This window comes from Arabidopsis lyrata (assembly GCF_000004255.2).
Source record: "Arabidopsis lyrata subsp. lyrata unplaced genomic scaffold ARALYscaffold_8, whole genome shotgun sequence".
Taxonomy (NCBI): Eukaryota; Viridiplantae; Streptophyta; class Magnoliopsida; order Brassicales; family Brassicaceae; genus Arabidopsis; species Arabidopsis lyrata.
Genome location: NW_003302548.1, coordinates 11,959,266 through 11,984,373, shown reverse-complemented (window position 1 = coordinate 11,984,373; position 25,108 = coordinate 11,959,266). Strand labels below are relative to the sequence as shown.

General features: G+C 34.3%; 4 protein-coding genes and 1 pseudogene across 11 annotated transcripts; 2 read left to right on the top strand and 3 right to left on the bottom strand.

Annotated features, from left to right (window-relative positions):
- The first annotated feature begins 99 nt into the window (after nucleotides 1-99).
- LOC9299989 (cyclin-C1-2) lies at nucleotides 100-2,026 on the top strand. 2 transcript variants are annotated; one of them, XM_021036123.1, is made up of 9 exons: nucleotides 100-293; nucleotides 384-490; nucleotides 624-663; nucleotides 757-801; nucleotides 878-1,014; nucleotides 1,104-1,218; nucleotides 1,316-1,366; nucleotides 1,554-1,701; nucleotides 1,803-2,026. In XM_021036123.1, the coding sequence occupies exons 1-9, from the start codon at nucleotides 262-264 to the stop codon at nucleotides 1,905-1,907; spliced, it is 780 nt and encodes a 259-aa protein (XP_020891782.1). In that variant the 5' UTR covers nucleotides 100-261; the 3' UTR covers nucleotides 1,908-2,026. The 2 variants fall into 2 exon arrangements, with proteins under 2 accessions (XP_020891782.1, XP_002865655.1); XM_002865609.2 differs by having other exon boundaries at nucleotides 110-293; nucleotides 896-1,014.
- Nucleotides 2,027-2,124: 98 nt separating this feature from the next.
- LOC9301729 (disease resistance protein RPP8) lies at nucleotides 2,125-7,977 on the bottom strand. Of its 3 annotated transcripts, none has more exons than XM_021036095.1 (4): nucleotides 7,018-7,977; nucleotides 6,747-6,893; nucleotides 2,560-4,294; nucleotides 2,125-2,443 (listed from the first exon to the last, which is right to left on the bottom strand). In XM_021036095.1, the coding sequence occupies exons 1-3, from the start codon at nucleotides 7,892-7,894 to the stop codon at nucleotides 2,592-2,594; spliced, it is 2,727 nt and encodes a 908-aa protein (XP_020891754.1). In that variant the 5' UTR covers nucleotides 7,895-7,977; the 3' UTR covers nucleotides 2,125-2,443; nucleotides 2,560-2,591. The 3 variants fall into 3 exon arrangements, with proteins under 3 accessions (XP_020891754.1, XP_020891756.1, XP_020891747.1); XM_021036097.1 differs by having other exon boundaries at nucleotides 2,125-2,390; nucleotides 2,575-4,294; XM_021036088.1 differs by having other exon boundaries at nucleotides 2,575-4,294; nucleotides 7,018-7,976.
- An 80-nt stretch (nucleotides 7,978-8,057) lies between these two features.
- LOC110224176 lies at nucleotides 8,058-11,609 on the bottom strand. The gene is made up of 4 exons (XM_021009963.1): nucleotides 11,181-11,609; nucleotides 10,607-10,856; nucleotides 10,425-10,511; nucleotides 8,058-9,271 (listed from the first exon to the last, which is right to left on the bottom strand). Exon 4 carries the CDS (start codon nucleotides 8,890-8,892, stop codon nucleotides 8,659-8,661), a length of 234 nt encoding a protein of 77 aa, XP_020865622.1. The 5' UTR covers nucleotides 8,893-9,271; nucleotides 10,425-10,511; nucleotides 10,607-10,856; nucleotides 11,181-11,609; the 3' UTR covers nucleotides 8,058-8,658.
- Nucleotides 11,610-12,889: 1,280 nt separating this feature from the next.
- On the top strand, nucleotides 12,890-14,569 carry LOC9299988 (cyclin-C1-2). 4 transcript variants are annotated; one of them, XM_021009950.1, is made up of 8 exons: nucleotides 12,890-13,074; nucleotides 13,176-13,247; nucleotides 13,341-13,401; nucleotides 13,528-13,554; nucleotides 13,648-13,743; nucleotides 13,842-13,892; nucleotides 14,080-14,227; nucleotides 14,327-14,569. In XM_021009950.1, the coding sequence occupies exons 2-8, from the start codon at nucleotides 13,238-13,240 to the stop codon at nucleotides 14,429-14,431; spliced, it is 498 nt and encodes a 165-aa protein (XP_020865609.1). In that variant the 5' UTR covers nucleotides 12,890-13,074; nucleotides 13,176-13,237; the 3' UTR covers nucleotides 14,432-14,569. The 4 variants fall into 4 exon arrangements, with proteins under 4 accessions (XP_020865609.1, XP_020865603.1, XP_002865654.2 ...); XM_021009944.1 differs by having other exon boundaries at nucleotides 12,890-13,247; XM_002865608.2 differs by lacking the exon at nucleotides 13,528-13,554 and having other exon boundaries at nucleotides 12,891-13,247.
- A 141-nt stretch (nucleotides 14,570-14,710) lies between these two features.
- Nucleotides 14,711-16,815, bottom strand: LOC9299987 (annotated as a pseudogene). The gene is made up of 2 exons (XR_002334240.1): nucleotides 15,138-16,815; nucleotides 14,711-15,027 (listed from the first exon to the last, which is right to left on the bottom strand). The product of XR_002334240.1 is annotated as a probable disease resistance RPP8-like protein 4 (transcript).
- Between the last annotated feature and the right edge of the window lie 8,293 nt (nucleotides 16,816-25,108).

Sequence of the window (25,108 nt, the reverse complement as noted above, 5' to 3'; positions counted from 1 at the left end):
TAAACCTCTCCTAGAAGCAAAAATGTGAAAAAACAAAGGTCATATTGATGAAGATGACAAAAGATGAAAAAAGTTTATAAAATTGACTTATTTACTTTCATATAAGACTTTTAAAAACTGTTTTTAGTAAATAATAATGAATTAAAAAAGTTTACTTTTTTATTTTATTTATCCTTGGTGGTCTTCTTATGCTTTACATTATCCACACCATAAAAATAAAAATCTTGTATTTTTGAAGTTGAAGGATCAAAGAAAGAAGCTATGGCTTCCAATTTCTGGACTTCGACGCACTAGTAAGCTTCAATCAACGATTAAAGATCGTCTTTTTATATGCAATTTCTATGTTCCTGATTGATTTCGTTTTCTGGGTTTTATTCTCACAGCAAAGAGCTTAAGGACCCAGAAGAGGTTAATGTTGTTCATCCTCTTGATGCTCAGAGAGGAATCTCTGTTGAAGATTTCAGACTCATTAAGCTTCATATGTCTAATTGTATGTTTTCATTGGATTTGATTACCTTGTTAATTTCCAGATTGGATTTAATATCTCTAATGTCATGAATCATGTCCTTATCTTGAGGTTTTGATTGGATTTAAGCTTGTTTTCCTTGTTGTTCGTGTTTCAGATATATCGAAACTGGCACAAAACATTAAGATTAGGCAAAGGTGAAGTCTTTCGTTGTTAGTTCTTAAAAGAGATATGAAATGTGTAACGACCCTTTGAACAATGCTGACTGATTTAGCACTTCTATTATTCAGAGTTATTGCAACTGCAGTAACGTATATGCGTCGCGTTTACACAAGGTATGGCTTGTTCTAGCTTCTGATTGTTTGATCATCGTTGTGTAGCTTGAGGCTCGGTCATTTGACTTATGGGTAGTGTTGTGTGTTTTGACAGAAAGAGTTTGTCGGAATACGAGCCTCGGCTTGTTGCTCCCACCTGCTTGTATTTGGCTTGCAAAGCAGAAGAGAGTGTGGTGCATGCCAAACTTCTTGTCTTCTACATGAAAAAACTTTGTAAATTCTTTTTTTGTTTTCTGCTTCAAAACTTTCTTGAGTTTTTTTGTCTGAGTTTCTGATGAGATTGCATCCTTCACTCTCGGTAGATGCTGATGAAAAGTTTAGATATGAGATCAAAGATATTCTGGAAATGGAGATGAAGGTCTTGGAAGCTTTGAACTTCTATCTTGTTGTATTCCACCCATACCGATCTCTTCCTGAGTAAGCCATCTGCTTAAGATCTTATGTGTTGATATCAAAATCCTTTAGCATTTATTCTATGCATTTTGTTTTATTACTATTCTTGCTTTACTTGCAGGTTCTTGCAGGATTCTGGAATCAATGACACAAGTATGACCCATTTAACTTGGTAAGTATCCAAAATTTGTCTTTTATTAATCTTGGGGATGAAGTGTTGTTGTAATCAAGAAGGCAATTGTATAACAATTACCATCACCTGACAAATCTTTAATTGGAATAGAGCTAAACAGGTTTTGATATGCAAGCAAAAAAGTAAATGCTCTCTTGATGCTTTAAGTTTTGTTTGGAAACGATAGGGGTCTTGTCAACGACACATACAGAATGGATCTCATCCTTATACATCCGCCGTTTCTCATCACACTTGCTTGCATTTACATTGCTTCTGTACACAAAGAGAAAGACATAAGGACTTGGTTTGAAGAGCTTTCTGTCGACATGAACATTGTAAGTCTATGCACTGTTATCCACCTTTTAATTCTCTGAGGAATTATTGCCTTATTGGTCTTGTTTAATGATTCATCGGTATGTTGTGAACATATTGGTAGGTGAAGAATATTGCAATGGAGATATTGGATTTCTATGAAAACCATAGACTGTTCACGGAGGAGAGAGTTCACGCCGCCTTCAACAAACTTGCTACAAACCCGTAAAGTCCAAGGAATCTTGTCTGTGTATTATGTTCCCCTGAGAAAATATAATGTTTTGCCAGAAGTTTTGGAAATGAGATTATTCTGTTTATTGTACATCAGTTTTGTTCGTCGTGGTTCAACCATGTCTTGCCTATGCGTAGACACAGTAAAAGAGGTGCAAAGCTAACAAAACTTAAGCCTAAATGTTAAATAAAAGCAATTGTGTTAAATCACAAACGAGAAAACAAAACACAATTCTTATTAACATAAAATATCCAGTTTTTACTTTTTACAGTAAAACCAAGGTTCGTTTCTCCATTTTGTGAAAGAGTTCTCAAGCATGTTCCATACATCCACATCGAAAACAAACATCAATAAAAGCATTATTTTCTCTAATATAGTTCTGAGCCACAACATAACGATGCTCCAAGACTGGCAACGTAATCCGTAGTACTTCAGAATCTGTATTCTTCATAAGCAATTCCAGAGATTCTTCGCGAAAACCTGTTGATCAGCAGATGAATCTTTCAAAGCTAGCTTCTTTTTCTTTCCTGCATCTATTTCAGAGATGATAGATGTTAGACAATGTATAATAGTGGAGACTGTCCAAATGACTTTCACACGAATCCAAATAGGATGCAAAACCAACAAATGAACAAAGTGAACATTATACCATTTTTATTTTTACCTGCTACTGGTTATTCCTTATTCATCGTCACAGTTGATAAATTGAACATCGGGAATGTGTTGGACTTTGTAGTAATCTTCTCCACCTGGTATCAATTTCTCATTCCACTCCCTCTTCATTCCTCTAATCTTCAGTTCCTTTAAGGATGTCATGTACTTGAGTCCATCAGGAAGTTCCTTCAACTTTTTGCAATCAAGTATATTTAAAGTACGAAGACATGGCATCGACCCTTCTTCCACTATCCACTCTTCCAACTCTAATTCTTCATATATTTCTAGAGCACGTAATTGAGGAAATCCACCTTTTGAGCACAACATTTTCCTCCCAACGAAAGCGTCAGATCCTAATTTAACCGACTTCAAATGAAGCAACTTTTCTAGAATCGGCATTGGATCCTCCTCAATGCGGCAAAGAAATAGAGATATGTGTTCAAGGTGGGGAGGGAATTGATGTTGATCAGGAATCTTTGACATACGTACTGCCAATCCTAACTCTTTTAGATGAACAAAATCCAGATCGAACTTTCCCACATAATCAACCATAATGGTTTTGCTCGTAGAAAAGAAATGAAGCGTCTCGAGGTTTCGCAATTCACGGAGAGATGACGATAGGGTTTTAAAAGTACACCTTTCGCTCAAAGATACAGAGAGAGACCTGAGCTTGGTCATACGGAGGAGGTCTGTCACACTACTGTGTTGCGTTGAGAAAAACCACAAGTGCTCTAGGTTCACTAGATCACCCAATTCCAACTTGGTTTTATCATGCATCTTATGAGGTAGGACAAGGTTCCTCAACTCTAGCATCTCTTTCAAAACATTTGGCACATGAACTGGTTCCCCAATAGCAACACTTAAGTCTAAATAGAGGAGAAGCTTTAAATTCCGCATAGAAGAAGGTAGATGAGATACCCCAGCATCGTATAAGCTCAAGAATCTCAAGTGGATGAGCCCTCCAATACTAGAAGGTAACTTCCCTCCTTTAAATTTCACCTCAGAAAGATCCAACACCCTGAGAAATGGTAAATTTTGGAAGACTGAAGCTGACTGTATCCAAAAGTCTTCCTCGAGTCCCAAAACTATAAGAGATCTGACTTTTTTATTGTTTTTGTGTCCCAGTATATGAAAGGCTTTACCACTACGTATGGTGAGTCTGCGAGATCTACTAGGAGATTGAGCATTGATGCTAGAGGTGGAAGTAGGGACTTTGATAATTTGTAGGAAGTTCTCTTCTTTGGCTTTTGATAAACATACTTCTCTCATCATGTCATGCATTTGACAATATTCAAATCTCCAACTCAAATTGTTTTTTTCAGCAATAACCAAATTTCTCCTCACTAGCTCTTGTAGGTAGTCTTCTCCACTATGTCTGATGGTTGATCCATAACAAATTCCTTCTGCAGCCCAGTAATTGAACAAATTCCACATATATATCTTGTAATCTTCGGGGTAATGGGCTAGATAAAGGAAGCAATGCTTTAAATGCGTTGGCAAATCTTCATAACTCAGAGACAATATTCGGTTAACCGAATTGAGACTGTTGTCATCTAAGCACAATTTTCCTACGATTTGATCTCCGATATTGTCAGAAACTCTTTTCCACTCATGAACTGTATGTTTATTAACTAACAAGCCTCCCAACACTTTAACAGCTAATGGTAGTCCTCCACAATGTTTGACCATTTCCTTTCCCATGGCTTCCATTTCTTCACCAAGCCTTACTTCTGCACAATATCACAAGCTAATACATTTCAAGATGTGAGCTGCTAAATAAAATTTATTAGATTATTGGACTAATTTTACATTTGAACTAGATTAATTAGGACCCTTAATCAATACATTTTTTTTTTACAAATTTAGTTGATTTTAAATTGTTAAATTTTAATTGAACCAACCATGAATCTTATTATATAAAGTATGGTTTTCAAAGTTAATAACTCAAGAGATCGTGACACGTATGAACTTTTTCGATCTGAGATTTTATAATGTTAAATTTTAATTGAACCAACCATGAATCTTATTATCTAAAGTATGGTTTTCAAAGTTAATAACTCAAGAGATCGTGACACGTATGAACTTTTTCGATCTGAGATTTTGACATGTGTCAAATAAAATTTTCCTTTTAAAAAAAAAGTAAAAAGCTAATTATAAGGAAATTGTACATATATTTTCATAAGAGTTTTTTCCATCTAGCAAACAAAAATTTTGTTTTTAAAAAATAATTATAAAAAATGATAAATTTAAACAGTTTTAAACATATAAAAAGATTATAATAAGAAACCTATACATATATATAAAGAAATTATATGTATATATCCATAAAAATCGAAATTATAAAATTATGCTAAACGTTTTATTTATAAGTTACTAACTTAACAAGAAAAAGATTTAAAATTAGAAAAAAATTAAGAAAATTATACAATCAGTTATTAATCCTATAAGAAAAAGATAGTAAATAGTCACATTTATATAAACAAATAGATTATCTCATATTTTCTCATCAAGCAAACTAATTTCTTAACGATGTTATATAATATCAATTATAAAAAAATACTTTCAATCACGATGTTTTTCTAAAAATAGCATGTGATATTCAGATCTAATGAATATATGACAATTAAGGCAAATTAATAATTATGAACGACGATAGACATAGACTAGAGTTATTGTCGGAGAGGTTTGGTCTAATGTCGGAGGAGATAAAGAAGGTGGAGTAATAAGAGAAGTTGGGGAAAGAGGATAAGAGGCGATAACGGTGGTGTTGGTGTTGATGGTGGTGGTGGTGGTGGCGGTAAATATTGATAAAAGTGGTGAGTCAGAATTAGCAAGATTCGGTATTGATGGTGGTGGTGATTGTGATAGTAGTGAGATTCAGTTGTGGTAGTGGGTCAGAGTAGTGAGACTCGATAGTGATGTCCGACGAATACGAGAAATGGAGATAGAGAATAAATAAATAAATAAAACTATTGTGGTGAAGAAATCCGATGAGAGGGAGAGAAAGATAAAGAAAGAGGAGTTCGACCAAAAATAAGAAAAATCTAATGAAAGATATATAGATTTTTGAGAATTAGAAAGAAGAAAAAACAAAGAAATTGGTAATATGGGCCTAAAATGATAAAAGTCATGTTGCAAATAGATAATGTTTAGCCTGATGTTGTTTTTTTTTTTTTTTTTTAGTCTTAAATTATTTAGTGTGTATTTTGTAATTCCTTATAAGATTGTTTTTTTTTCTGTTGAGGATATTTCATATTTATAAAGTAAATTTATATGACATGGATATAGACGGTTTCATATATATATATATATATATATATATATATATATATATATATATATATATATATATATATTTTTTTTATTGTCACAATTTTATTATGACGTCAAATGTTTTTTTTAAAAAAATCTATATTTACGTAACTCAGACTATATGTTTACGTAACTATATGTTTATGTAACACACTCTTCTGATGGATATAAATAACTTATTAAATTCAATAATACAACATATGAACATTTATGACTTTATAACTTATAATAAGCAAAAAATTATATAATTTTATAAATAGGCCAATATTTATATTATATGATTTAATAAATAGTATAACATAACTATAAAGAATGTTTTATATTGCAAATTATGCTAATAAATCTATATTTAGAAATAATTATGCTGCATTTTTTAAAATATATATGTTTATAGAATTTTAGTTAAGCTTACAAAACTAAAATAAAAATATTAAGAATGATAATCTCGACTGGTAACCCGTGCAACGCACGGGTCCATATCTAGTTAATCATAAAGAGTAGATATTCGATTTTTCTAAAAAATCGAAAGAAAAAAAAAAAAATTAAGATTAGTAATTACTTTTTTTGATACATGTCAAAATACGTAAATACGTTTTTTAGTTAGTTTTTCTCATTCGTTAAGGGAAAAAAAGTTGAAATTTGTTTGAAAAATTACCAATATGTATATATATATATATATATATATATATATATATATATTTTTTTTTTAATTTTGCTTTTTGGTTAAGGAAAAGAAAAGTTTAAGGAATAGTTTAAATATACACATGATAATTAGTATGTGCAAATATGTTTTTCTTAAAATTTGTTTATCTTATTTAGTTAAGGGAAATAAAGTTAGTGAAACTAAACATTATATAATAAGATATGTACCAGTTTCATCTCTCCTAGCGAATACTATTCTCTCAAAGAGCTTCCAACTTTCATCAGGATTCAGGATTTTTGCTTTAAAAGTAAAACATGTTGGATCAGCATGTATCCCAACACCTTCATTCCGAGAAGTAAGCAGCATCTTCCAACCTGGAATATATTTGTGTTCTCATGTTAAGGAATAAAAATGCATTTATTCTATATATTTCTTTTAACAATCACTTATATGAACTAAAAAGACTAAGTGCTTCATATATGTACCATAAGAGCTCACCTCTTTGCTGCGGAAACACTGCTTTTATTCGATCCCAGTCTTCTTTTTTCCATACATCGTCGAGGACAACCAAATATCTACCGGTTTCCAACAACTGAAAGAGTTTACGCTGAAGTGCATATTCGTCCATCTGCAAAATTTCACCATCGTGTGGCTGAAGTTCTTGCAAGATCCTCTGCCAAACATCTTTCTGCGTAAACTGTTGCGAAACACAGACCCATGCGAATCCATCAAAATGACGTCGGACAATGTCATGATGAAAAACTTGTCTGGCCAAAGTCGTTTTACCAATACCGCCCATCCCAGATATAGAAACCACTTGATGTTTATCATTCTCCACCAAATGACCAACCAATTCTTCAACACTCTGCTCCACCCCAACAAGATCGTGTTCAGGACTCTTAGCGTAGGTTTGTCGGATCTCCCTCTGCTCCCTTTGTCTGTCCTGAAGAGACATCGAACGACCACCATCAATGACCTGTTGTATCCCTAAACTCTGCATATCCCCAATCACCTCAGAGATCCTCTTAGTGATTCCTTCGATATCTGAAGCAACTTTGCGGCGATCCGTTAAGAAGCAAGCAAGTCTTCTCACATGCTTCTTGATCCCTTTTTCTTTTCCTCTACTTTTGTTCAGAACATAGGATTCAAGTATATCCTCAGCATCATAAACAAGGTCTGTGACATCTTCCAAGAAGTTTCTCACCCTTTCACTTCCATGTTTCTTGGCATCTGCATCTTTCAACAACGACTGTAACCTTCCCAGCTGACGCTTTAGTCCATCAACTTGCTCATCAATACCCTGCAATCGCTCAGATTCTCGACTCAGGAGATCCCAAAGCTTCTCAACTCCAAACGACACAAATGCTTCAGCCATAACAACTACTCGTCGTCAATCACATACGATGAACCAATACAAGAACGCCAAAGGAAAAATAGATCTAAAATCAGCTAAAAGTTTAATCCAAGTCAACTATGTAGCTACCAATCTATTGACGGAGGGGTTCTCAACAATAATATATATTATGAATTTATAATCTATTGCCACCTCTAATTATTCGTTTTGATTAATCAAAGATATTTGATAGGGCAGAGTATTAAATTAGATGCTTGAACTATTATCACAACCACCGTTGACTCCAGCTCATTCACACTGATATATGCTTGAACTCTGCAAACATGTCACATATACAGCTTGTTAACTTCAGAGGCTAAATTTTCAAGAGGGGCATACAAAACCTTGCACCATTGAAACTATTAGAGAATTGTAATCAGAAGACATAGCCTGAAACCTAGTGTTTGTAAATAAAATGTAACTTGAACTGTGAATGTAACCAATTTTTCATCAGGATTCCACGAGCATATACATACACTGTAACAAATTTATCATTTGAGAGTAAACACAACACGTCATATATTTAGCTTGTTAACTTCGAAGAATAAATTTTCAAGAGGGGCACCAAAAACCTTGTACAAAAATGTAGCTTGACCTGAATGTAACCAAATTCTCATCAAGATTCCCCGAGCATATAATAGACACCGTAACAAATTTATCATTCGAAAATGGAGAGTAAAAACATTCAGACACCTTACTCATTCTTAGCCTACTAATAATGCTTAAGCATCCAAAGGGATTATAGGTTACCGTTTCAGCGGGAAGAGAGAGCCTTTGAGAGAGGAAAGGGCAACATGCTTATCAAAAGACGTCACAGTGTATCCTTGATTCAACAGCTTTAGATTCTTTGTGATTTCTGTTCTTTGGGGATCATGATGAAAAAGCACTAAACCCTTATATCTAACACACTTCAGGTGAAAGTAAATTTCCCTAAAGTCTCTCTTAAGCATTTCATTGAACACCTTCACTGCATTGATCATTAGAGTAACTAATACCAAAATTGTTCTCTACCAATCTATACTATTAATTGGGAATCATTCTAATTTAAATAACCTTATAAAGTATAAAAAATTACAATGAATGCCATTAGAATTTTTTCAATCTAAGACTAAAATTTAAAACACGTGGAAGGCTAAAATAATAATTTGGTAGAGAAAGATCCATGGATCATGGGCTATTGGATCGGTTATTTTTAGAGCCTGATGGGCTAGCTTTCGGATAAACATGCGGATCGTAACACTTGACCCGGCCATTCCTAAAAGTGATCCTCACGGTTGATTTTCCTCAAACTGATCCTCACGGTTGATTTGGATTGAGCGTCACGATTTGTATTGATCCTCACAGTTGCCATTTGATAATCTAAACATAATTACAATAACAAATAAGTCAAGATAATACCTAAACAATCATATCTCTTTAATTTCGAATTCAAATCAATGTCATAACAAATTTAAGTCATCTATAGTTACCAAAAAATCTAAACTAAATCAAAAAAAATATATTCAAAACATCTTCAATCAAGAATATACCTAAAATATCTATTCAAATGATTGATTTGCAAAGATATTATTCCTATCTAATAGGACTAACCCTAGACGTTCTATCTCTTATATATATAGATCTTCAACGATATTCTCAATACTCAATAAGCTACCAAACCACCTCTATACCTCTAAAACAATGGCTCATCTCATCACCGAACTTAACGCAATTAAATCTTTCAAAACTCAATGGAAGATTCAAGTGAAAATCGTCCATTCGTGGACTCAATACATCCAATACTCCGGAGAAACTGTCGAGATGATTCTTGCTGATACATGTGTAAGAATCTTTTTACTAATAGTAGATATTTTCTTCTGTAATTATTATGTGTTCATACTCTTTCTTTGCTAAATACAAGGTACCTTGATTCATGCGACTGTCAAGAAACAACAAGTCAACAAGTTTCAAAGGCTCATCACAACTGGAGAGTGGAGAACTGTGGAAAATTTTACAGTTGCAAAATCTATTGGAAAGTACCGGGCAACCAGACTTCCATTCAAGATGTCCCTCATGAATACGACTGTTATAAGTCGTATTCCTTCAATTTCTGAGGAGTTTTACTTTGATTTTGCTAACTTTCCAGACATTCTGAATGTTAATTGAATGAAAACATTTTGATTGGTATTTTCCATTCCTCCTATTTATGTATATAATGTTTAAAGCAAAAAAAATAGCAAACTAACACCATTTCATATTTTTACAGATGCTATTGGTCAGGTCGTGAGTTTAGGTGAGATGACAAACTCACGATGTCATCAACAAAGCTACCAAAAGATTTGAGTTTGAACTTACTACTTCTATTAACAAACAAATACAGAATAAACCACCAACAACATAACAAGCAACCAAATTACTATGTACAAATTTGATATATTTAATTTATAAGTATTTAATCTAATTTGAAAATCAATAGAGTAGGTCTATATTGTTATCACCTAATCAAAAATGTTATGTTTAATATCTTACTAACCTTTTAAATTTAGATCTCTGAAAACCTCCAAATACAACACCAAATCTCTTTTCTCCTTCAGATTCCAAGTCGCAAAAGATTCTTGGTCTGCAGATTTTTAACAGTTATCGATTTTACATTAGTACAAACATATAAATCATTGTAAAGACTAAGAAACATTGCCATTTTTAAAAGGATTGTACCAAATTAGCTTTCAAGAATGCTTCAAATTGAACTGTTACTGTTCTGCTCCATAAGAATTAGAGGTGCAAAATGATACTTGGCCTGCAGACATATTGAGCTTTGTATCATGAATATAAGATTGATCTAAAGAATAATGAAGCAGGAGCTTATTGAAATAAAGTGCTCACGTTATATAATAATCTTAATAAAAAAAAACTTATCTTCGTGGTTCTTCTTCTTTTGAGAATCCATCAAAATATTTGTAATCATCTGAAACAATTATAAAAACAAAAATAGGTATATAGATTCACAGGTTTCAAGATATACTGAAATTGATTAGATTTAGTCTCTTAACACTAGAAATTTGATGAAATAGATTGATTCACTAACTAACATGTTTAAACTAAACGAAACAAAATATGATTCAGTTGCAAGCAATTAAATATGAAAAGGGTAATATTTAATCAAATTTCTATGGGTTATTAACAATCTTTGAATAATATCTATTATGAAACACAAAAAAATCAATGGTAGAAACTCAATCGACCGATTCTAAAAACGTAGAAACAAAAATCAAAAAAAAGAAAAGCTTACCTCTTTTTAGATCTAATAATTTGCGAATCACGATGTATAATCGAAGACGAAGGAAGTCGATTTAGTATGGATTTCGATTCAGATTCGTAAATTGACCGACAAAGATGATTTTCGTTGATTGGAATTTTTTTTCCGTTTCAGACAAAGACTCAAGAACAAAAACATTATCTGTCCAGATAATAAAAAACATAATTGAGATACTGTTTACGACAAAGTTTTGGATTGATTACGGCCCATTACAAATATTATTGGTTCTGTGGCCCAAGGAATAAAACTCAATATTGACCATGTTAGTGACAAATAATGAATTCATTTTAAACATTTGTCAATTATAGTATAGATTTAATAAATTTACCTTACTAGACCAAGTACTAAACACACTAATTATGTTACAAAAACAATAAAATAAACACAGTAATGTGTTGTATTACCCATCTATATTTTAATACAAAAATATACCGAAATACATATTTCTCGAGCGATTTGATTTGTTCCCAATACTAATATATTCAATCCTGTAATTTGTTACATAAATCTATTTTAAATAGTCATACAAAATTCAAATTGATACACACATTCAAAACCTAATTGACATAAGTTTTATACTCAAAAACATATGTTACCAAAAACCCCGCACGTACGTGCGGGTCCGGATCTAGTTTAGTGTAAAAACCAATCTACCCTCGCCGAATTGCTTCTGTGTGAGAAATTCGATCATTCTACTAAAGAGTGGAAAAAAATTGAAGTTGGTAAATCATTCTAAAACGAGGAAAAAGTATTGGACTTTTTTTTTTTTGTCATGAGTTCACATAGGTGATACTTATAAAGTATCATTAATAAATTTTTAGTATTATTTATAATGTTTGTTTATTATTTGAGATTTTTTATGATACTCGTACTAAATATATTTCTATTGGTGAAACCGGTTTAAGTATTATAAAAAAAAAAATTATTTGCAAAATCAAAAATAAATATAAAACATAAGATTACAAAAGGTAATATTACAATAAAAAAACGTAGAATATACTTAAGCAAAAAAAACATAAAATTCAAAAAAATATATAAAAAATCATGATGATAAAAATAATCGGGAAAAATCGAGAAGACGAGAATGTTTTTTTTTTTTTAGGGAAAAACGCGTTTACCAGCACGAATCAGGAGCCGCCACGTCACTCGATACTGGGTATCAGAAGTATCACTGTACTGATACTAATAAGGTCAGTATCATACCCAAATGTATTGTCTAATCTATTAAAAAATTATTTATATACTCTTGATACTCTAAATATATCAGCTATGTATATGGTCTTAGTAGAGATAAAAGTCATTATATTTGTGGTAGGCGAAATTAATATTGGTTTATAGTTTTGTTGGGTTATCTTTTTCGTTGAGTCATCTCTTTTGGGAAATGAAGATAAGAGTATCAGTCTTTTTGAAATTGTTTATAATCCGAAGAATTGACATGTGCAACCACTTTATAATATATTTACGTACTTAACATTTGGAGCTTTTGAAGTTTATTTTCTTGCTTAAATTTTGACATTCTATGTACGGACTTCAAGTTTTATTCCGAAAAAAATATTTATGATGCGCCACACTCCATGAAACTTGTATTCAGAGTTACAAGAAATATTTTTTAGGTGAGAAACCTTCAAAAATCATCAAAGTTGTTCGACTTTTATAGTTTTTTTTCTCAAAAAAATATTAACGACTAACAAATGACATGTTCTGATGAATATAAAAGGCTATGACTATTGGGCCGAAAATGGGCCGAACACCTTAAATGTAAAAAACTGTTGAGCAAAAAGCTTCTCTTCCTTCTCTATCTTCTCAAAATCTCGACTGTCTACCGGAAAACATACATGGCTGCCGATTTCTGGAATTCGTCTCACTAGTAAAAACATTCTTTTCACCTTTACCCATCAAAATTCACTTCTTCTTCTTCTTCTACGCAACTTTCAGTTTCAATTTCTGGATTATTTTGTTTGGATGTAGTTCATGATCTTGATAAAGAACGTGGAATCTCAATTGATGAATTCAAGCTCATCAAGTTCCACATGTCTAATCGTACGAAAGCCTTTTCTTCTCAATTCTTCGAATATTTTCTGTTTAATTGAGCAAATTTTTTTGACTCTTTAGCAACTGGTTTGAAATTATCAGTGATTGATCAAAGAAAGTGTTTGAGTTTACTGGTGTTTCAGCACATTAAAGTGAGGCAAAGGTTGTTTTTCCTTGCAATTTTTGCTAAATTCAGATATTGCATTTACTTTTCTTCCATTACTCTTTGTTGGTTCTGTGGAACTTATTAGCTCTATATCTGTTGTAACCTGGAATTTAATATGAATAGTTCCCTTGTCTTTATACTAAAAATCAGGTATGCAATGTGATTTCTCTGCATTGTTTGAGTTTCTGTCTTTCTGATGAGATTGGATGCTTCACTCTGATTAGATGTTGATGAAAAGTTCAGATATGAGATTAAAGATATTCTGGAAATGGAGATGAAGATCTTGGAAGCATTGAACTTCTATCTTGTTGTATTCCACCCATACCGATCTCTTCCTGAGTAAGTCGTTTGCTTAGGATCTTACGTATCGTCATCAAAATCTTTTTGCGACTATACTATGCATTTTGTTTTGCTTACTCTTCTTGATTTACTTACAGGTTCTCTCAGGATTCTGAAATTTATGACACAAGTATGACCCATTTAACTTGGTAAGTTTCCAAAACTTTGTCCTTTATTAGTCTTGGGGATGAAGTGTTCTTGTAATCAAGAAGTTAATTGGATAACAGTTTACCAGCACCTGACAAATCTCAAATTGGAAGAGAGCTAAACAGGTTTTGATTTGCAAGCGTAAAGTAAATGTTCTCTTGATGCGTAAGTTTTGTGTGGAAACTATAGGGGTCTTGTTAACGACACATACAGAATGGACCTCATCCTTATACATCCGCCGTTTCTCATCACACTCGCTTGCATTTACATTGCTTCTGTACACAAAGAGAAAGACATAAGGACTTGGTTTGAAGAGCTTTTTCTCGACATGAACATTGTATAAGTCTTATGCATTGTTGTCGTCCTTTTAATTCTCTCCGAACATATTGTAAGTCTTATGCAATGATTCATCAGTATATTGTGAACATATTGGCAGGTGAAGAATATTGCAATGGAGATATTGGATTTCTATGAAAACCATAGACTGTTCACGGAGGAGAGAGTTCACGCCGCCTTCAACAAACTTGCTACAAACCCGTAAAGTTTCGACCAAGGAATCTTAAAGTTTCGACCAAGCTTGTCTGTGTTTTTGTTCCCCTGAGAAAATATAATGCTTTGCCAGAAGTTTTGGAAATGAGATTATTCCTGTTTATTGTACATCAGTTTTGCTCGTCTTCAACCATGTCTTGCCTATGCTTATACACAGTACAAAGAGGTGCAAAACAACAAAACTTAAGTCTAAATGTTCAATAAAATCAGACAACATTTCATGGTGTAAATAGAGCTTACAAAAGCTAACTGTGTTAAATCACAAACGATAAAACAAAACAACAATTCTTATTAACATAAAATATCCAGTTTTTACTTTTTTACAGTAAAACCAAGGTTCGTTTCTCCATTTTGTGAAAGAGTTCTCAAGCATGTTCCATACATCCACATCGAAAACAAACATCAATAAAAGCATTATTTTCTATAATATAGTTCTGAGCCACAAAATAACGATGCTCCAAGACTGGCAACGTAATCCGTAGTACTTCAGAATCTGTATTCTTCATAAGCAATTCCAAAGATTCTTCGCGAAAACCTGTTAATCAGCAGATGAATCTTTCAAAGCTAGCTTCTTTTTCTTTCCTGCATCTATTTCAGAGATGATAGTGGAGACTATCCACATGACTTTCACACGAATCCAAATAGGATGCAAAACCAACAAATGAACAAAGTGAACATTATACCATTTTTATTTTTACCTGCTACTGGTTATTCTCCTTATTCATCGTCACAGTTGATAAATTGAACATCGGGAATGTGTACCTGGTACCAATTTCTCCTTCCACTCCCTCTTCATTCTTTTAATCTTCAGTTCCTTTAAGGATGTTATGTACTTGAGTCCATCAGGAAGTTCCTTCAACTTTTTGCAATCATCTATATTTAAAGTACAAAGACATGGCATCGACCCTTCTTCCACTATCCACTCTTCCAACTCTGATTCTTCATTTATTTCTAGAGCACGTAATTGAGGAAATCCACCTTTTGAGCACAACATTTTCCTCCCAACGAAAGCGTCAGATCCTAATTTAACCGACTTCAAATGAAGCAACTTTTCTAGAATTGGCATTGGATCCTCCTCCATGCGGCAATCAAATAGAGATATGTGTTCAAGGTGGGGAGGGAATTGATGTTGATCAGGAATCTTTGACATACGTCCTCTCAATCCTAACTCTTTTAGATGAATAAAATCCAGATCCAACTCTCCCACATAATCAACCGTATAGGTTTTGTACCGAAAATCCAAATAAAGCGTCTCGAGGTTACGCAATTTACGGAGAGATGACGATAGGGTTTCAAAAGTACACCTTTCGCTCAAAGATACAGAGAGATACCTGAGCTTGGTCATACGGAGGAGGTCTGTCACACTACTGTGTTGCGTTGAGAAATACCACAAGTGCACCAGGTTCACTAGATCACCCAATTCCAACTTGGTTTTATCATGCATCTTATGAGGTAGGACAAGGTTCCTCAACTCTAGCATCTCTTTCAAAACATTTGGCACATGAACTGGTTCCTCGGCAGCAACACTTAAGTCTAAATAGAGGAGAAGCTTTAAATTCCGCATAGAAGAAGGTAGCTGAGATACCCCAGCATCGTCTAAGCTCAAGAATCTCAAGTGGATAAGCCCTCCAATACTAGAAGGTAACTTCCCTCCTTTAAACTTCACCTCAGTAAGATCCAACACCCTGAGCAATGGTAAATTTTGGAAGACTGAAGCTGACTGTATCCAAAAGTCTTCCTCGAGTCCCAAAACTATAAGAGATCTGACTTTTTTATTGTTTTTGTGTCCCAGTATATGAAAGGCTTTACCACTACGTATGGTGAGTCTGCGAGATCTACTAGGAGATTGAGCATTGATGGTAGAGGTGGAAGTAGGGACTTTGATAATTTGTAGGAAGTTCTCTTCTTTGGCTTTAGATAAACATACTTCTCTCATCATGTCAATATTCTAATCTCCATCTCAATTTGTCTTTTTCAGCAGTAACCAAATTTCTCCTCACTAGCTCTTCTAGGTAGTCTTCTCCACTATCTCTGATGGTTGATCCATAACAAATTCCTTCTGCAGCCCAGTAATTGAACAAATTCCACATATATATCTTGGAATCTTCCCGGTAATGGGCTAGATAAAGGAAGCAATGCTTTAAATGCGTTGGCAAATCTTCATAACTCAGAGACAATATTCGGTTAACCGAATTGAGACTGTTGTCATTTAAGCAAGATTTTCCTACGATTTGATCTCCGATATTGTCAGAAACTCTTTTCCACTCATGAACTGTATGTTTATTAACTAACAAGCCTCCCAACACTTTAACAGCTAATGGTAGTCCTCCACAATGTTTGACCATTTCCTTTCCCATGGCTTCCATTTCTTCACCAAACCTTATTTCTGCACAATATCACAAGCTAATACATTTCAAGATGTGAGCTGCTAAATAAAATTTATTAGATTCATGGTCTTAATTTTATATTTGAACTACATTAATTAGGACCCGTGTAGTCACGGGTTAATCATTACATGTTTTTTTTCTTCAAATTTAGTTGATTTTATAATGTTAAATTTTAATCGAACCAACCATGAATTAAGCATAAAGAGTAGATATTCGATATTTCTAATTCTAAGAAACCTATAAAAATCGAAAAAAAAAATAAAATTTAAGATTAGTAATTACTATTTTTAGGATTAGTAGTTAATTTTTTTAATTATTATCCAATTTAATTAATGTTTAATAATTATATTGTTATTTTAAACCTCGACACTCATTGTTTATCCCTTATATATTAATGGAGAAGCATTTTTCAAAAATAACCTTATTTTTATGTGTGATTAACAAAAATGTCATGCTAATGTGTCGTTCTTACTGAGCTTCTCAATCCACTTAATTAAAAATCCAACATTTATTAAGATATTTACTGATCCAATTAATTAAAACAAAAATACAATTAAAATATGCAATTAAGATATACAAATCTATACAAAATGGATTACTTAATGATCCAATGATTGTGGCCTCGTGGAATTTCCATATCTCGGAAATTGGTTATCTTGGAGGTGTTGGCGGGATAAAAAAACCGATATGGTGTCGATTGGATAGGGCCCTAGCTAATGAAGATTGGCATGATTTATTGTGTAATTCTTTCATTGAGTATCTACCAATGGTAGCTTCGGATCATTCACCAGTAATAGCTACGATTGCGGATAAGATACCTCACGGAAAACGAAGTTTTAGGTTTGATAAGAGATGGATTGGAAAAGAAAGGCTACTAGGGGCAACATCAAATGGTTGGAATTTAGACCCCGATTTACGAGATGGACAATTTGTTGAAAAATTGACTAATTGTAGGGAGCTATTTCACAATGGCGGAAAGAGTTATCTCCTTATGGAAGGAAAACAATAGAAGATCTGAAATATGAATTAGAGGTAGCACAGAGAGATGATACGAGGACACGAGAGGAGATTACGGAGTTAACAATGCGGTTAAAAAAAGCTTACCGAAATGAAGAACAGTATTGGTATCAAAAGAGTAGGACTCTATGGATGAATTTAGGGGACAATAATTCAAAATTCTTTCATACTCTCACAAAACAGAGACGTGCAAGGAATCGAATCAACGGGCTACATGATGAAAATGGGACATGGTTTGCAGAGGATAAAGATATCCAGAATATTACGGTCTCTTATTTTGAGAATTTGTTCACAACAACTAATCCTCATGCTTTTGAGGAGTCATTAGCAGAGGTTGATGATAACGGATCAGATAAATGACTTCTTAACGGCACATGCGACTGAATGTGAGGTGCGAGCGGCCTTATTTATGATACACCCGGAGAAGGCACTAGGGCCAGATGGCATGACAGCCTTGTTTTTCCAGAAAGCTTGGGTTACCATTAAAACGGATTTTTTTATCATGGTTAATTCATTTTTACAAGATGGAGTTTTGGATAAGCGGTTAAACACGACTAATATTTGTCTTATTCCAAAAACAGAGCGACCGACTCGGATGACGGAATTACGACCTAAGAGTCTTTGTAATGTTGGATATAAAGTAATTTCAAAGATACTATGTCAACGATTGAAGAAGGTTCTACCAAATCTTATTTTGGAAACCCAATCTACTTTTGTAGAAGGGCGACTGATCTCAGACAATATTCTTATATCGCAAGAGATGTTCCATGGGTTAAGAATTAATCCGTCATATAAAGAGAAGTATATGGCTATTAAAACGATATGAGTAAGGCATATGACAGGGTCGAATGGAAGTTTATTGAAGAATTATTAAGAAAGTTGGGTTTCTGCGAAAAATGGATTCTGTGGATGATGTGGTGTATCACAACAGTCCAATATAGGGTTCTACTTAATGGTCAACCTAGAGGTCTAATAATTCCAGAAAGAGGATTAAGACAAGGAGATCCTTTATCTCCCTACTTATTTATCCTTTGTACAGAGGTACTTATTGCGAATATTCGGAAAGCGGAACACGAAAAGTTGATTACCGGTATAAAAGTATCAACAGCTAGTCCTTCGGTATCTCATCTTTTATTTGCTGATGATAGTTTATTCTTTTGCAAAGCCAATATAGATCAATGCGGGGTAATTTTGAGGATTCTAAAGCAATATGAAGCAGTTTCGGGGCAACAAATTAATTTTTCAAAATCATCAATTCAATTTGGCCATAAGGTGGATGATTCTATAAAAGCGGAGATAAAAGCGGTTTTGAATATTAATAACCTTGGTGGTATGGGCACTTACCTTAGTTTACCGAAAAGTCTAGGTCGCTCGAAGACAAAGATATTCTCCTTTGTTAGAGAGAGATTACAAACTAGAATAAATGGATGGTCGACAAAAATCTTATCGAAAGGCGGAAAAGAAGTGATGATCAAATCGGTAGCTGCGGCATTATCAACTTATGTTATGTCTTGCTTCAGATTACCAAAAACCATCACTTCTAAACTTACAAGTGTGTTCGCTAAATTCTGGTGGAGTTCAAATGGTGAATCGAGGGGAATGCACTGGATGGCTTGGAATAAGCTCTGTAGTAGTAAATCCGAGGGTGGATTGGGATTTCGGAGTGTAGATGATTTTAATTCGGCTTTATTAGCAAAACAATTATGGCGTTTGATTACGGATCCCGATTCACTGTTTACAAAGGTTTTCAAAGGAAGGTATTTTCGGAAATCCAATCCTCTGGATACAATAAAATCATACTCTCCTTCCTATGGTTGGAGAAGTACCATGTCAGCTAGATCTCTGGTTATTAAATGACTTATTAAAAGAGTCGGTTTTGGGGCGTCCATCTCAGTTTGGGAGGACCCGTGGATTCCAACTCAATTCCCGAGATCAGTAAAAAGTAATGGTTCAATTATTGACCCATCTTTGAAAGTTAAAAATCTTATCGACAGTCGGTAAAATTTTTGGAACATTGATCTCTTGCAAGAGCTCTTTGATCCGGAAGATGTCGCGCTGATTAGTGCCCTGCCTTTGGGTGCGCCACCTATGGAGGATACCCTCGGTTGGCATTTCACTAAATCCAGAAAATAAACAGTTAAGTCTGGTTATCATACGGCGCGGCTAGAGAATTTGGAAGGAATTTTATCCTTTTTTAGCCTGGATTTTAAATCTCTAAAAGCATATACTTGGAAGGTGCAGTGTTCGCCTAAGTTACGTCATTTTCTGTGGCAAATTTTATCGGGTTGTGTACCGGTTACAGAAAATCTGAGGAGAAGAGGAATAAATTGTGACATATGATGTGGCAGATGCGGTGCGATAGAAGAATCAAATAACCATACATTTTTTGAATGAGACCCAGCGAGACAAATTTGGGCACTTTCTCAGATTCCTATGGTTCCGGGAATTTTCCCTACGGCCTCAATTTACGCGAATTTAAAACACCTTTTTTGGAGAATTCCTTCAGAGGTTGACTCTTCTCCATATCCATGAATAATTTGGTATATTTGGAAAGGTAAAAATGAAAAGATCTTTGAAAATATGGATAAAGACCCATTAGAGGTTTTACGTTTAGCGGAAAAAGAGGCCCATTCGTGGCAGTTAGCTCAATAGAGCTTCTTAATGAAAATCATGGTTCTTTAAACTGCGAATCTCGAGTGAGAGTGAGAGAAATTTCTCTTGATACTCTCTACTCCGGATATCGTTGTTTCGTGGATGGATCATGGAAAGAAACTGACAAAATTTTCAGGAACATGGTGGTTCTGTACATCATCAAATGGAGAGACGCCAACTATGGGAGCTGCCAACATTCGACAATGTTTTTCTCCACTACATACAGAAGTGTAAGCTCTTCTCTGGGCGATGAAGTGTATGATTGGAGCCGACAACCAAGAAGTAGCTTTTTATACAGATTGTTCAGACTTGGTGAAGATGGTGTCTTCCCCAAACGAATGGCAGGCCTTCTCAGTGTATTTAGAAGATCTTAAGAGAGACAAGAAAGAATTTTCAAGTTTCTCTTTATCTTTAATCCCTCGAAGTGCAAATGCAAAAGCGGATAATTTGGCGTGAAAAGTTCGCACCGAACCGTATCACATCACATATGTAAACAACATTCCTCAGAAATGGCTCTTATGAATTTTTAATTAAAAACTGTTGATAAAAAAAGAAAGAGTACTTAATATTTTGTATATTGATTAATATACCAAGATATATATCATAAGTTATGATAAACATAAACATTAATACATAAATGATAATTTCACTAATCTTGATAATTATTAATACACCACCGTTTATTAAATAATATAAAAATCGAACATCTTCAATATCATCAATACATTAAAATTGGTTAATAATCGTTTTGTCCCGCACTATATTGTTATCTAGTTGGTTAATATTCATGCTAAATAAATTAATTTTGACACATGTGAAAATCTAGATGACCACTAACACTTTTTTGATACATGTCAAATTACGTAAATACGTTTTTAGTTTTCTAATTCGTTAAGGAAAAAAAAAGTTGAAATTTGTTTGAAAAATTAACAATATGTATATATATAGTTCATTTTACTTTTTGGTTAAGGAAAATAAAAGTGTAAGGAATAATTTAAATATACACATGTAAATTAGTATGTGTAAATATGTTTTTCTTAAAATTTGTTTATCTTATTTAGTTAAGGAAAATAAAGTTAGTGAAATTAAACATTATATAATTTATATAATAAGATATGTACCAGTTTCATCTCTCCTAGAGAATACTATTCTTTTTTTTTTTTTTTTTTTTTGTCATCTGTAATTAAATAGTACTCAAAAGAGCCATTCTTGTGGAATGTTGTTTACATAAGTGATATGAAGCGGTTCCGTACGAATTTTTCGTGCCAGATTATCCGCTTTTGCATTTGCACAACGAGAAATTAAAGATAAAGAGAAGGTAGAGAACTCTTCCTTGTCGCTCTGAAATTCCTCCAGATACACTGAGAAAGCCGGCCATTCGGTTGGGGAAGACACCATCTTCACCAGGTCAGAACAGTCTGTAAGGAATGCTACCTCTTGATTATCTGCACCAATCATACACTTCATCGCCCAAAGGAGGGCCTCGAATTCGGCATGTAGCGGAGATAGGCTTCTACGGAGGTTGGCAGCTCCCATTGTTGATGGCTCACCGTTTGATGGTGTACAAAACCACCCTATCCCGGAAAACTTGTCGCTGTCTTTCCAGGATCCATCCACAAAACAACGGTATCCTGTAAAATCCGAATCTAGGGACACCCCCCTCGTTTGAGGCCGATTTGGAAATTCCACTGAAGCCTGAGTTTCAGTATGAAGCTCCACTTGAGCTGAGTGCCACAATTGTGCCTCTCTTTCCGCTAACCGTAAAACCTCTAACGGATCGTTATCCACATTTTCAAACAATTTTTCATTCCGTGCTTTCCAAATATACCAAATAATCCAAGGAAAAGCTATAGAATCAAACTCCGATGGTATTCTCCAAAATAAATGATCCAAGTTTGCAAAACTAGAATCTGTGGGAAAAGTCCCCATAACCGTAGGAATCTGAGAAAGTGCCCAAACCTGTCTTGCAGGATGGCACTGAAAGAGTGTGTGATTGACTGTTTCCTCCAGTGCACCACATCTGGCACAACCAGTGTCACAATCAATTCCTCTTTTTCGTAAGTTCTCTGTAACCGGTACACAACCCGTTAAGATTTGCCATAAAAAATGACGTATCCTAGGTGGACACTGTACTTTCCAAGTATGAGCCTTTAGCTTATTGAAATCTGGCCCAATGAAAGATGAGTTGGTTTACTATTCTCTCACAGAGCTTCCAACTTTCATTAGGATTCAGGATTCTTGCTTTAAAAGTAAAACATGTTGGATCCACATGTATCCCAACACCTTCATTCCGAGAAGTAAGCAACATCTTCCAACCTAGAAAATATTTGTGTTCTCATGTTAAGGAATAAAAAGGCATTTATTCTATATATTTCTTTTAACAATCACTTATATGAACTAAAAAGACTAAGTGCTTCATATATGTACCATAAGAGCTCACCTCTTTGCTGTGGAAACACTGCTTTTATTCGATCCCAGTCTTCTTTTTTCCATACATCATCGAGGACAACCAAATATCTACCGGTTTGCAACAATTGAAAGAGTTTACCCTGGAGTGCATATTCGTCCATCTGCAATATCTCACCATCGTGTGGCCGAAGTTCTTGCAGGATCCTCTGCCAAACATATGTCTGAGTAAACTGTTGCGAAACATAGACCCATGCGAATCCATCAAAATGACGTCGGACTATGTCATGATGAAAAACTTGTCTGGCCAGAGTGCTTTTACCAATACCGCCCATCCCAGATATAGAAACCACTTGAATTTTATCATTCTCCACCAAATGACCAACCAATTCTTCAACACTCTGCTCCACCCCAACAAGATCGTGGTCAGGACTTTTAGCGAACGTTTGTCGGATCTCCCTCTGCTCCCTTTGTCTGTCCTGAAGAGACAGCGAACGACCACCATCAATGATTTGTTGTATCCCTAAACTCTGCATATCCCCAATCACCTCAGAGATCCTCTTAGTGATTCCTTCGATTTCTGAAGCAACTTTGCGGCGATCCGTTAAGAAGCAAGCAAGTCTTCTCACATGCTTCTTGATTCCTTTTTCTTTAGCTCTACTTTTGTTCAGAACATAGGATTCAAGTATATCCTCTGCATCATAAACAAGGTCTTTGACATCTTCCAAGAAGTTCCTCACCCTTTCACTTCCATGTTTCTTGGCATCTGCATCTTTCAACAACGACTGTAACCTTCCCAGCTGACGCTTTAGTCCATCAACTTGCTCATCAATACCCTGCAATCGCTCAGATTCTCGACTCAGGAGATCCCAAAGCTTCACTACAAAAAAACTGTACATTCATAGCAGCTAATAATAGCACGATTTTCACATTTGCTATCTAAGATGAGTTTGTAATTTGCTTACCATATGATAGCATTTGATAAACGCTATAATAGAGTTTCAATAAGCGGGAAGTAAAATCACTTATACCGCCAAACACTTAGCCAAATTTACTAAAACGCAAAAACTTTCTTCTTCTCTTAACATTTTGTCGCGACTCTCTTCTTCTCTTAACACTTAGAGAGACGAAACCCGTAAACCTTCAAATCTCCAAATCTATCGCCGGCCGTCGCCAATTCCGGCGGAATCTCTCGCCGTCGCCGCTTTCTGAAACACCGCCGGATCTAATCTCAGAAGAGCTGATCCAATTGAAGGTGATTTTATCTGACTCTCTCTCTCTTTCACTTTACCCAGTTTTCGAAACCCTTAAATCTTCAATTGGAGCTCAAATCTGTTATGTGTTTCGATTTCCTGATGAAATTGGAACAATAAACGGGTTTTTTATGACATGCAAGAGATTTGTTTATGTGTTTATGTGTTTGCTCAAACATGTTTAGCTCAAGTCTGTTTATGTGTTTATGTGTTTGCTCAGATCTGTTTATGTGTTTTGATTTGGTCATTATAAGTCTCTACGATTTCGTTTTAGCTTAGTATGTTAACATTTGCAATGAAAGAACAAAATTTTGGTTATGTATCTGATTTTAGAACATTTGTTTAAGATCCGTTCAAACAAGCATTGCTGTTTCTTGTTCTTTTTTGTCAGAAAGAACTTGCGTTACTTCCCTTATTTCCTTCTCCAGTTGTTCAATCTGTATAATTTAAGGTTTACTTTTTAGTTTAGTCGAAATACACATTCTTGGTCAGTATTAAGAGATACAAGAGTGATTGAAAATTGTTTTCTTTTGAGGCCAGACTCTGGTTGATTGACATACCAAATCCAATTGAGTTTCTTGTTAAAAAGCTCGTAAAACACGCTATGAGTCTGTTTGAGATATGAGTTTCATTTTCTGTATCCGAGCAAAGCTTCTCCACCATTTTACATATAGGTTGTGTATATAAGTTAAGAACATGTTTTGATGATTATAGTTTGGTTGTGTATCTTGGATATTTCATTACTTTGGTTTTGTATATGAAAGTTTGAATATATATATATCGTTTTTATATGAGATCAAACAGTAATATCTTATACTCTTTCTCTACTTATGTTTTGCAGGTGTTGATCAGTGCAATAAAGGAATTTTGAAGCTGTTCTTTATCTCCAATCACAGTACAGGTTAAGAGCTTCTATCTTTGTCTCTTATGATGATTATTTGTATTGCAGTTTCA